The sequence below is a fragment of the Parasteatoda tepidariorum genome, chromosome 8 (genome assembly GCF_982258835.1).
Source record: "Parasteatoda tepidariorum strain Cologne lab strain chromosome 8, Ptep-v5.0, whole genome shotgun sequence".
Classification (NCBI taxonomy): domain Eukaryota; kingdom Metazoa; phylum Arthropoda; class Arachnida; order Araneae; family Theridiidae; genus Parasteatoda; species Parasteatoda tepidariorum.
Window position 1 is genome coordinate 38,797,144 of NC_141762.1, and position 13,718 is coordinate 38,810,861.

The window sequence follows — 13,718 nt, forward strand, 5'->3', positions numbered from 1 at the left end:
TTAGTAAAATGAAAACATTTTTTATTAAGGAAGATGAAAATGAGTGAAGTAAAATAACATATGAAAAAATTAAAACTCTATTTCACACAAAAACAAATTTCAAGTGTTCAAGTATAACTGTACAGTCAATTCCGTTTGGTCAAACACAATTCATGCGGCTTTGGACAAAGACCAATCCCTAAATCTCCGTCAAAATTTGGCTTTGTTCCAGGTGGTAAAGAGATCTTGAATTTCTGTAGAATTGAAACAAAATACAAGAAAACTTCAATTTTCGCAAAAGATTCTCCTGGGCATTGCCGCTTCCCTAAAAATAAATAAATACATGTATCCATTAACATACATAATAAATAATACACGCGTAATACTTAATTTACGCTAATAACTCATGTTTTAGGCCGGGATAGCCTGGTTGGTAGGGCACTAGGTCTATGTCCAAGAGGTCGTGGGTTCAATCCCGCCGGCCGAAGACTCCGCGTGTGAATGGTGACGGATGCACGTTAAATCTGTCTAGTTACAAAGTCCGCCGTGTTCCCATAACAAATATCTATTAGGGTACTGATCCAGGAGTATCCTTGTCTTCCGGACTGGTTCAAAATTACAAGACAACGGAGTCAAACATTAGTAGTCGTAAACAGCTGACTCAAAATTGGGTCAGCTGTTCAACGACGGTTATAAAAAATAATTCATGTTTCTTAGTAAATAATTTAATTTTAATAGGGGGGGGTTTTTGGCAAAAAAGGTATAAAGGTACACTTTCTTTGCATAATTCAACTATCGATTTTTAACGCAATCAAAGATAAAGCATCATATCTTTCATCAATTCCAATAAAATTTTTAACAGATAAAATGAATTTAATTCGCAAATAAATTAGATGTAGAAAGGTTTAATTCATGCTTTTTATAATAAATCATTATGTTTTTTATAATAAAGAATATTTTTGAAATTATTCAACCGATTTAACTTAAGTTCGGAATTTAGTACTTAAAATTATATTAACAAGTGGTAATTTTATTTATTCTTATATCACACTATTAAGAAATCTTTGAATAATTAATTAATAAATAATTATTAAAAATTATTTTAAAATGAAATTATCTTTACGCAAATGAGTTTTATCATCCTGTACCATTCATTATAATTTTCTACAACTAGATTTAGAGAATTATAACTTTTATCAGGTTCATTATGTGTGAATAGGTAAATTGAAAATAAAACTTCATTTTTTTAAATTTTTTTTAATATTTTGCTGCTTTTAAAACAGTTTTGAAATCGAAATATGATTCAGTTTAAGGTGATGTGAAATTGTAACAACAAGGAAAATTTTTCTTACGTTTTTTTTCTTTCTTTTTTTTCATGCTATCCTTCAAAATTCTTTTGGTCATATGAAATAAAGCTTTTTTAAAAATAATATGCAATTTTCATAACTATTGAAACAGTTCATAACAGTTTGCGTAAGTTTAGTTAATTTCCATCCCGTGCCCTTTACTGCTTTTTATGAAGCAGGCGCAAACTCTCATCATGAAGTAAGGCCTAAGTTTTTTTTAAAAATGAAAACGAAAAGCAACGTTGCTTTAAACAAACAAGAGTTCGAATTCAAGAGTATCGTACTCATCTTCCAGTAGACGGAACACTGTGCCACGTCTTTTTATCTTTTTCTCTCATTTTTGATGTGTAAAGGTAAAATAGTAAATAAGATTTTTTTTTTCTTTAAGCAGGATGTCTAATAGATGTTTTAGAGCTCTACTTACCAATTGAAAATGGAATGAAATATTCCGATTTTTTCACTTGTTTCCCGTCATCCGTTAGGAATCTCTCAACACGAAATTCTTCTGCATCTTTTCCCCAGTATTCAGGGTTGTGATGAATATCCCACAAGTTGGCGATCACGAAACTTTCTTTGGGAATAAAGTAACCATTCAGTTCTGTATCCGTCAAAGTACTGAAAAAGGAATAAATTAGATTAGTTTTCGCAATTTTTAAAAAAAAAAAATAAATAAAAATTAAAAAAAACGAAAACTATAACTGCCGAATTTGACTTTTTAAGAGATGGTAAAATTTTTTTTACTCCATAAATTGTAATAAAAATTGTATGAACATGAGATCAGATAAAATTATTCTGAAGAAATTATGAGTTTAATTACGCTCATACCGTATTTTAAATTTTAATGATTATTTGAACTTTTCTCCCTTGCTATAATTACTTTGGCTTAGTTTCTCATTGCTGTAAATTTTTGTATCTCATTCACAAATGTTTTTGTTTTGATATTTTACCTCCCTATATAAATTCGCATTGTTTTGAAGCTTGTGAGACATGTTTACATTTTGATGTGACATTCAGATTTAAAGGATAAAATCGAAATTTAACAATGAAGGAATTGTCAAGATATTTTTAAGACCCAGAGCTTTGAATGTTTTTCAGATTTCTCTTAATATGATTCACTAGCTTCTTAATATTTGCACTACCCATAAGAATATTTAGGTCCTTGTGCAATATAGCGGAAAGCTATACTTTTTCTAAAGATAGCATTTTGCATCAAATATTCTATAGCATTGTAGATGTTTATTCAATAATCTTCCTGGATTTTCCTTAAATATCCACAAAATACGTAAAATATTTCATTACCTGTATAGAAATAATGGTGTATACACCAAGCACGCTCTCCTGAACAACTTGTAAAGTTGGCTTATCAAAATATTGGCCGAAATAGTTCTGATAATTGCGCAGTGTGTGTTTCGATAAACTAATAGTATTTTGATTAATGTGAAGGAAAAATTAATTAGTATGATAACCATTTTTACAAAAAAAAACGCATAGAGCCGCGATGGCTCGAGGGGATAAAGTGTTTAACTTCCAATCAGGTACCCCAGGTTCGAATCCCATCGGTGGAAGGTTCATACGAATTCTTCTCCCGGCTCTCATCGACCATTGCACAGACGTACAATGTCATCCGTGGTAGACGGTTAATTGTTCAGAATGCAAAACAGTGGGCCGCTTTTGTGGTTTTTCTCTCCATGTAACACAAATGGGATTAGTTCCATCAAAAAAGTCCTACACGAAACCCAGTTTTTCCCAATGCTTGATCCGGGATTTCTCCTGTCTTCTGGGTCGGGTTTAAAATTACAAGGATACTGGGTTGAATATTGATAGTTGCAAACTCAGAATCGATTTGGCTGCTCAACACCGGTAATAAAATAAAATAAAATATGGCACACAAATGAAATGAAAGCCTGCAAAAGCAGTGGATAATTGCTAATTTTATGTGTTATTGAAAATTGATCAAATATGCCAATCTTCGATTCGTTACTTACAATCGCAGAACGTTTATAGGAATAATAGTTCGCCATCTCATTAGTTCCATTATGGTCGCTTCAGTGTAAGGCATGTCTGCGTGATCTTTCCAGCAAGGGGTACGGTTTCGGCCAATCACACTTTCAATTTCTGCTGCTACTTTTTCTTGAACATTTGGAAAAGCCGCCATGGTCAGTGTAAGCCAATCCAATGTAAGACGTACTGTTTCACTACCTGCACCAAAGAAAGCTCCAACCATGTCTTCAAGTACAGGCTCTAACATAAGGAAAATATACTTATAACATGACTGAGAAGTAAAAACATTTCACCGAAATAAGGATAATAAGTTCAAAACGAAAGTGATTTTCTGGCTATCATAGGAGTGAATTGAGCAGTGCGCGTAATTCTCCAACATTTAACGGTTTTACATATAAGTTTAAAATTTCAGTTGTTTCTACTGTCCCCGAATCGATTTCAAATTTCTATGCAACTTTGAAATTAGCAGATTGAAAAACAGAATAATGGCCTAATCTTAGTCTTAAAGATGAAAAAATTATTCTAGCTTATCATTGACTTTTAAATAAAATAGTGTAAGTTTATTTATAGTCTTCGACACTTTTCCAGGTAGTAACATTTGCAATACATTATTCCAAGTACTTCGCTTATAATTCTTATGTAAAGTAAGTAATCCACAGATATTAATTAAGAAATTCATCCTGAAATATTAATAATGAAACAAGAAGAAAAAAATTTAAAAAAGAAGGAAAAAAAATATTTACAGTTAATATTTACGGTATTTGTAAAAAGAAAGAAAAGATTTTTTACAGTAAACATGAAAGGATTCATAATAGTGTAATGCATAGAATGTTTTCCGAAGTTTAACATCATAGCACAAAAAATTATTAAAAATATTTCCTTAAAAATGATTTCTATGACAAAAAATTTATTTTCAATTAAATCTTCATAATTTGATTTAATGTTCCTCTACTTTTTATTTTCACTTCGTCACTCGGGGCCTTATTGCGTAAAGTTTAGGCGGAGCTTCCTTAGTTTAAATATCAATTAGCCATTGTTTTCAAAGCAACCAAAATAATAATTAACTATAAATATATCAATAAATGCAATATTTAATATTCTTTATTCTAATATCACTATCTTTATTGATACTGATTGTAATAAATAATTATTTAAAATTTTTAATTTTAAATAGTGATTTACTATTATTATTGAGAGAAGAAACTATTGATTTTTTTTTTCTACGTAATAAAGAAAATCTCACTTACTGCAAAAAGCTTTGTCATTTCTTTTTCGTATTTCTAATAAATAGCCATCAATGTAATCTCTTATATTGTTTTCATCCAAAGTTTGCTCGTGTTGATCAATTTGTTTGCTTGAAGAAAAAATATTTTTTATATAAAATGCTTTAGTAGTAAAGTAATAAATTTTAAATGCATGAAAATAAACAAACAGTTTTAGAAAACAGTTTTAGAAAAAATCTAATAAACAGTTTTAGAAAAAATCTAATAAACAGTTTTAGAAAAAATCTTACTAATAATGCAACAAAATTTAAGATTGGTTTGCTTTGCTATGCAGCAGTATTTTTTAAAGTTGTTTAATAATAGTAAATACATTTTATTTTTTAATATATTATTTGATAGCAGTCGAAAAATTTTGAATCGTAAGATATACGATTTTTCACATCATTTTAAATATTGTAATTGCACATAGCAAAATACAAAATTTCAGCGAAATCAGTTGAATATTTCCTAAGAAATCGAATTTTAAAAAAGCTGTTTTTTTTTTAATTCGATTTTCCATGAATTATTAGACCGATTTCTCTCAGATTTTGTATTTTGTCACGTAAAATTGCATTCTTTGGAATGATGTAAAGAATTGCATATACCTTACAATTCAATTTTTTTTTTATATTCTAAGATAAAATAATAAATATTTACCAAAAATAATATCTTGCATGGAATTATCTTTATATAAACGAATTTAATAATTGTGTTTGAAATATGGTAAAATTTTCAAAAAAATAAAATTAACAATAAACGATCCAAACTTTGGACCACTCTAATGATCAAACCATTGGGACCATATTTCCCAGTTCTCGCCAACCCTCTCAATTTAGGGGGTCAGAAATCCGAATGCGTCGAAAAAAATGTATATTTATATTTAGAGAAAGAATGTTTTTGCAGCATATTTCAAGTTCCTCCCTCGAATCTTTAAGATTGAGTCCTAGAAATCCTCCATTTGCGCCCTAAACTCCAAACATGAGGAAAAGCCTATACAAGAAACTCCAATGTCCAGTTAAATTTCCTCTTTTTTACAGTTTTGAAATCATGCTAGTAGTAAATGGTTACAAAATTCGCGGCTTTTCAATTATACGAATTACATTTGGTTTCAAGGCCGAAAGGGTAAAAATGTTCCGATCCATATACTTTACTCCTCACTAGATGGACAGACTGCAGCCGATTATTTTACTGTAGTTGCAGAACCAAATTTCTAACAGTGAATATCACATCTTTAAATTTCGTATTAATTAAATACGAATGTAATATTACAGCATCTAGGTAATGTATGCTTACTGGATATATTCTTTAGTTTCCTGTTGAGTTTTAGCAATTTTAGCAGCTCCACCGAAACCAAGCAATTTTACAACGCTGGCTAGGAATGGAAAAAATAGTTCCCAAGCTACTTGTCCAGCGGCTGCAGCAGCGTCACCTAAACCCTTATCCAGCATTCGACGCACTGGATGATCATATTTTAGCCTTTGCCCGAAAACAAGCGTGGCTATGTTGTTAGACATGCTAGGAGCTAAAAGAGGCTTAAGAACAATTGGCTTTCCTCCAAACTCTTCAAAATGTTCTAACAAATCATGAATTTCTTCCTAGAAAAAGTAAGGGAGAAATAAGATAATAATATGAAATGAATTCAAAAAATTCTATGAAAAATATTAAATATTAATTTCATGTTTGCTTTACAATATTATTTAAACCTTTAAAAATAATAACACATTTATTCCTCTGAGTTGCGTTTACTCACGTTATAGAGGAAGCTGTTTAGCAAATTGTCCTGAGACAATAAGAAAATATTATATTGTAATAAAAAACAAATGTATTTTGAAGTATTTTCATTCTATACAAATGTATTTGCGACTCTTGAGGGCGTTAATTTTATCCTGTAGACAAAAGGGAAAAGTTACAAAGAAAAAAACCCTGTTAGTATTTTCTAGTATTATTTAACAACATAATTCTATCAGATTAGTTTGTAGATCTAAAACGAAATAGATATCAATTTTTCTGAAAATCTCATGTGACATTAAGAAAAAAACATTAACTATATAGATATTATATACTCCATATGAATAATAAAAAGCTCATAAAAAATGTCAATGGTACATAAATTTCCATTATGCTGTAGGGAAAAGCATTTAATAAGCAAAAGCTTTTTTTAATTGGTTTTATAATACTCTCAAATTTTAAGGAAACCTGATTTTCCATCGCACATTGCGTATATAAAGCATAAAACCGGAAAAGTTTCTATATCCATTGTTAAATGCTTATTATGACGAAAATGTGAGTTATAAAAAGCACGTGACACATTATATCTTACTTTTAAATGCTCATTAGATTTAATTTTTAGGTCAGCCGTTAAAAATTCTACTTTTTAAATGCCTCTTAAATCATACGATTAGATGCCCGCTAAAGATCTTACTTTTAAATGCTACGTGCTTTCATACACCATAGCACTTAGTACCTGCACTAGTGCATTTGTCACGTATTTACACTGCACCAATTCCCAGTAGTGTCTATTACCAAAATTAATTAAGCATTATTGGCGACAATAAAGTATAGCGAATTTTCTACTAAATTAATTAGTACCGCTTTTTCATTAATTTCACTTTTTTTTTACATAATTTATTTTTTTATTTGAATTAGTACCTACTGCCAAATTAATTAAGCATCATTTAGTTTTATAGAAACATAAACTCCTTTTTATCTAATCGAGCTACAAGCTACCAAACACCACTAATATTTTCATTGTTGTTGTTGTCGTTTGACAAGTGCAGAAAGGTTAAAGTACAAGTCAAATGGGACCGAAGGCATGGAGCACAGTCCTGGCCACATCTCCGACTTTTTCGGAATAAAGGGTGTCATGGCAGCAGTTGAGGTCGATGAGGTTAAAGAGGGTCGAGGCAACAGAGATACAGTTGAAGATATGCCTCGATCCAGCTGAATCCCCGGGTAGTGCCTACAATCTGCGTAGGTTCTAGAGCCGTCGGGCATGATCTTCATACCTCTCATGTGCCCCGTCCGCAATCTGCTGATGGTAGTGGTGATTTCACGGTCAAGATTAAGCTACGGAAGGCACCATTTTTTCTGAAACCCGCCACAGAGTAAAAATATTTTCCTTAAAATGTTTAAAAAAAACTAGAATCTTTACAAATTTAATTTAAAACGGTGGCTAACGCTCAACCAAATATAAAATTCCATTTTTCTAACATTTCTACCGAATGAACTACTTATTAGTTTCTAACAAATTTTAGGATTGTTGTCTAAATTTACTTCCTACAGCAGCTGTTCAAATTTCAGGAAGATAGAACAAACGGTTCTTGGGTTATTTATTGTATGTCCCCGACCCGCCCATCTATGGGCATACGGGAGAGGCATTAAAAACACAAAATACAAAAAATACAAAATACAAAAAATACAAAATACAAAATTTACATCAAGTGGATGGATGGCAACAGGCCATCAGATACAAAATTTACAATACACAAGAATGATAAAGAACAATGCATAGCGATAAAGTAAGTAAAAACTGGTTGTGTTTTGAGCAAGAGACAGCCGAATCAAAAGATCCTTATATTAGGTCTACAGACCTTTATTATGGCCGTGCCTCGCTGCCATAAGAAGCACCCAAAACATTCACAAGAAATAAAACACTGGCAATACACAGCCAAAATGGGAAAGTTAAAAATATATAACAACGACAAGTTAAAAGAGCAATAACAAGCCAAAAGGGGTACAAAGTGATCAAGATAGTTAAAACCATGAATCAATAGGGACTCATGAAAATAAAACCAACCAGTGGTAATACAAAAAAGTTACATGCGCTCGAAAGATTTAAAATTTAAAAGTTAAAACCAGCAACAAGTCAGGGCCGTAGAGGTATACAAGTCAAGACTAGCAAGAAGTTAAAACACAAGAGGCACACAAAGTAAAAGCAAGCGTGCCCGGATGCCGGCCGATGGCTCTACTGGGGGAACGAATGAAGATCTGGAGAGGAGAGCCAGTGAGACTAGACCTGATTAACTTTTAGTAGATCTTCTAGTGTGACCCTGATGATTTCCTTGACGATATTTTTGCAGTCATTACTTGAGAAGATCTGATGCTCAGTTTTATTAGTAAAGATATCCCCTCGGAGTGCCCGGAAGCGTGCACAATCAAAAAGTAGGTGGTGAATGGTTTGTTCTTCCGTGCAATATTGACAGATACCACTTTTGTTGAAAAACCTTTTTTGATACACTCCGAACACTCCGTGGCCAGTAATGAATTGATTTAGGTAAAAGTTTGTAAGTAACCTTTTAGTTGATGGTGTTTTAATGAGATCATAGGTTTGCCTCCCTTTTGGACAGTTCCTCCACTCCTCTGCCCATTTAATAAGGATACTATCCCTCAGTTTACTCTTAACCTGTTTTGGGGTCCTCAGCCCTTGGAGTTCCACCGTGTCTAACCCAATGGCCATCTTGGCTGCTTCGTCAGCTTCTTCGTTGCCCTGGATGCCCACATGCGCCTTAACCCAGTTTAATTTTATATTTTGTCTCCAGAGCAGTTTTGTCGGATCAGTTTTCTTGGGTTATAAGAAAAACACAAACGTACAAAACTTTCATTTCATTATTCTAGATTATATCTAGCTTTAAATAATTATATCTTGTTTTGAAACAATCGTTTCAGATCTTACTTTCAAGTGCTCTTCCATTCGTGTTTTTGCAAATCCGAGATCTCTGAGCATGTGAAGGGAGAATCTTCTTTGCTCTTTCCATGGTAATTCATTGAAAGCACCGGTTTCTAATGAAAGATTAAACCATCACATGTTTTATAAATGTTTAGTTATTAAAAAACCATTTAAAGAACAATTTTAACTCTTTAATAAACTTATTCAATACTAACTAAAAAGAGCTTTTTTGAATGCGTTAATAAACCAGTGATTCCTTCAAAATGAATACCTTAAATAATATATTGCAGAACGTGCTCATATTTTAAAGGAATTAGTGCAACAAGGTAAGCCCAGCTACACTAATTGTTAATGAAAGAAAATTGAAATTGAAAAAAAAGACTATTTAACATATGTCTGCCTTTTCTCTACATTATTTACTACATAGGAGAAGACTGATGATGCAGTTGTGCCCGATTCTTGTTCTAATCGAAGTAGGTATATTGCCGATAGTTAAAAACTCATTGAAAATCTTTTGGAACATTTGAGCTGGGTTCATGCACAAAGCTTCTCATTTACAATCGTTGCAAGTATGGCGTACTAATATCACCATCTTAGTAGGCCTTGGCTACGAACATAAATGTATAGGAATATTTTTTTTTAAATTATGGTTTTACGTACTGAGTTTAAACTGCATTTTGTAAAAACTTACTTAAATTATCTGATTTTCAGCCTTATATAATAAAATAATTATCCCGATATGCAAAATCTATGTCTTTAAAACAAGTTAATCTGTGAGATATGATATTAGAAATTTAATATATTTCTACTTTTAAAGAGCCTCAATAACATGTTTCGATGACATGCAAATTTAGTAGAGCATTTTATCCCGTCATTACTTTGAAAAACGCTAAAATTATACTTCACTCTTTCACAATAAAATCTACTTGAATAATTTTATTCATACAGCATATTAAAAAAGTTTTCGGGTAACCATATTTTCTAAATGAACTAAAAAAGGAAAAAAATTATTTTTGTCACATCTAAGACGAAAAACATGAAACATTATAGGAATGCTAAAAATCTGCTTTAAAAAATGTATCCTCCGTTTTTCCTTTTACATACAACAAAAATAAAATTGCTTTCTTCTTTTTAGTTCAAATTAAAAACTTGCTTTTTTTAAATATTTTATTAATTTTTATTTCAGTTTCGTATCTGTTAGTTTGTTAATGTCAGAAACTGGCCACTATTTCAATTGGAAATAAATTCTGTTTGGCTATAAAATAATGATGAATTTTACATGTAGTCATAGGAAAACGAGAAAAAATTGTATTGTCATTTAGTATAAAGCTCAAATTAAAATTCGAGCTCTCTAGCTAGTCCGAGAGATGTCAAAAACTCTTTTAACTTTAAATTCTACTTCTAGCAATCAGGAGAAAAGTTATGCTTGTATTTTAATCCGGGTCAGAGTTCTTATTTAAAATTTAGCACTACAGCTAGTCGAAAAGAAACCAAAATTTTGATTATATTATTTTCCTCTCATAAACGTGAAAATTAATTCAATTTAAGTATAATTAAAAATGGATGCGTGGAAAGAGACTAAATTTTACATTAGTATTGTTAAGGAATAATATCATTTTTCAATAACACTTTCAATTACAGTTCTGACATTTGAAGATCGGATTTTCGAAGAAAAATATGAGATGCTTTTTAATAACTTTTGCATTTGCTGAAAAATGATTTTAAAAAATATGATTATAGTAATTTTAATTACCTAAAGTTTCTTTGTTAAGCTCAAAAGGTGAAACAGGTGGTCTTCCCATAAAAGCATCTTGAAAAAAAGCAGCTTTGGTAGATTGATAGTCACTTAAAACTATAGTGTTTTGAGTACCTAAACGCAATCTGTAAAAACAAATGTTTACTCAAAAATATGAAAAAAGGCCAACAAATGAAAAAATATCATCTAACTTATATTTATTCAATCTCCCAGTAGAAACAAGGAATTAATTAATAAAATCATCAAAGCTTCTGTCTAATTAATCAGTAATGATGGTTTAGATCAGAATTTCTTAGACCTGCGGGTTCCGATCTTTAGAAGCGATCGCCAGAAATGTGAGCAATTTTAATATTTCTTTAACTTATTATAATAATTTTACAATTACCAAATAATTTCACAATGTATTTGAAAACTGATATAGATGAAACTTTAAAGACAAATAAAAAAACATTTCAACGCATTTTTATTATTTTATTATATTTTCAAGTTTGTCACGTATTTAAAATTTTAACATTGCTCTATGTCTTAAAGTTAATGACTTCAAACTAACAGTTTCAAGCGTATGTCGGATTTGCACACTGCTTATTGGGCCCCACAAAATTTTCGCAAATATTATAGGGTCCCCACACTAAAAAACTTTAAAAAACCCTGCTTTCGGTGATAGGTTTCCAAGGTGAGCGCTACAGTTTCCCGATAAGCGGAGAAAACTTTTAGAAGAGCGCTAGCAAGACTATAGATATTCGGAGAGTGCTAGGAATTTCTAAAAAATTTTTAAATTCATGTATTTTTTGGTTTGGAATCGAAGAATCATTTACAATTTTAACTTATCATAATATAGATGTTGTTAAAGCAACCATGCTATTAAAATAATTTTTATTTTTTATTTCACAATTTTTTTAATTAATTTTATGATTTTAATTAATCTTGGTCGAAAGATCAAGTCAAAAATCATCTTTGTCATAGCTTGAAATGTTAGCTCTCTTTTTAAAACTGTTCTGCATATACGCTGGCCACTGATCCGACTAGAAAACCGGTTCCCACCTGTAAATTCGCGGTGCAAGCCGTACTTCAAAAGATCGCCCTTTAAAATATTACAATTAATTTTATAATTAATTAATTTCATATTTGTTAATTTTATAATTTATTAATTTCACATTTATTAATTTTAAATTTAATTAATTTCACATTCATTAATTTCATAATTAAATAATTTGTAATAAATTAATTTCGCATTCATTAATTTTATAATTAAGTAATTTATAATTACTTTGAAATTAATTAATTTTATAATTAATTATTTTTGCAATTAATTAGTTTTATAATTAAATTAATTTTATTATCAATTCAATACAATACCGTTAATTTGGCATGAAAATAAAAGGCATTTCTTTTTTTAACATTCACCCTTTTCTTTCACTTCATTTCATCAAATTAATCTCAATATTTTTAATTTTATCATTAATAAAACTAACCCAAATAAGGATTTAAAAAATGTCCATATTTTTCCTCGCTGGAATAATTATTTATGATTTTTTTAATGTACATTTTTATTTTCATTTTTGAAGAGTAATTTGAAAACGCATATTTTAAGTAGTGATAAAGAAACATCTTTCATAAAACTTTTATTTAATAAATAATTTTGTTTATTTTGAGGTAATGAAATCAGTTAACAGAATCTTCGACACTACTGAACGTTTTTTTCTTTTTTTCGGGAGAGGGGCAATTAAAGACTGACAAATTTATATTAAAAAATCAATTCAATAAGTTTCAAGCATAAACGTAAATGTCCTCTTTAAAGGAACTATTAGTATGCGCAAAATACGAAAATAATACTAAAGTAAATAAATCATTTTTACAGGGTACATGACCCTCCGTAACGCCACTAAGAATTTTAATTATACTGAACTAATATTTTAAATAGTTTTAAAAATGGAACACTTGCCTGAAAACGCTGCCATATTTTTTCGCTAATTTCTGCAAGTCCAAATACGGCTTAGAGCTCATGAATGGGATGTAACCAACGAAAGGTAATCCATAAGGACCTGGAGGCAATTTGCGAGCATCCCGTCCAGCAATCAAATAAATAATAAAAGCAATTAAGCACGTAAATAGTAAAGCTGTTGTCAACTCCATTATTACTCCACAACTTTGAATACTTAAGAAATTTCGAAAATAAGGGAACTTAAATAGTCAGTTGCAGGAATCAGATAACTTGCCAAAATGATATCACAGAAGAAAATAATCAGAGCTCCCATTTTAAAATAATAGATACGACGAAATTTATTTAAAACGGAAACACTATTGTTGGATGCGAAGGTCAGTTACATAAGTGTGTTTCTAATCGGAGCTCATCAATTCGAAACACATTATGCTTATTGACAAGCATGTCCGTGTTTTATGAAATTGGTTTATATAATTAACCAGGCAGAAAAACAATCTTCTTTTTAATCATATGCAAAAGAAATCGCTGATTATTATTTTTTCTTTATCCTAACACGAGATAAACAAATGCTATCTATAAATACATATTAAAATATATAATTTATCTAACACGTTTTTGTCATCTGCATCTTATATAATCTGAGTATCTTATGTCTGAGATCTATCAATATGAATTTGTAGTTCAAAATTCGAGAATTGCGCCGAGATGATAAAATTGGTTGCAACTTTTTTGTTATCAACAATCAGATATGCAAATGAAGTTATTC

The 13,718-nt window shown here is 30.4% G+C and overlaps 1 protein-coding gene across 1 annotated transcript; it reads right to left on the minus strand.

The window, feature by feature from the left end:
• Positions 1-13,635, minus strand: LOC107437282 (cytochrome P450 18a1). Its single transcript, XM_087150135.1, has 8 exons — positions 12,953-13,635; positions 11,008-11,135; positions 9,261-9,367; positions 5,882-6,183; positions 4,574-4,680; positions 3,311-3,566; positions 1,750-1,940; positions 1-304 (listed from the first exon to the last, which is right to left on the minus strand). Exons 1-8 carry the CDS (start codon positions 13,141-13,143, stop codon positions 126-128), a joined length of 1,461 nt encoding a protein of 486 aa, XP_087006261.1. The 5' UTR covers positions 13,144-13,635; the 3' UTR covers positions 1-125.
• Between the last annotated feature and the right edge of the window lie 83 nt (positions 13,636-13,718).

Bases quoted from the DNA above. Each gene is read 5' to 3' on its own strand.
- LOC107437282 (XM_087150135.1), bottom strand. From the start codon at position 13,143: ATGGAGTTGACAACAGCTTTACTATTTACGTGCTTAATTGCTTTTATT. The intron at 11,136-12,952 runs GCAAGTGTTCCA...TTGTTTTTACAG, and splicing joins AAATATGGCAGCGTTTTCAG to ATTGCGTTTAGGTACTCAAA. The intron at 3,567-4,573 runs GTAAGTGAGATT...TCCTTATGTTAG, and splicing joins AAATGACAAAGCTTTTTGCA to AGCCTGTACTTGAAGACATG.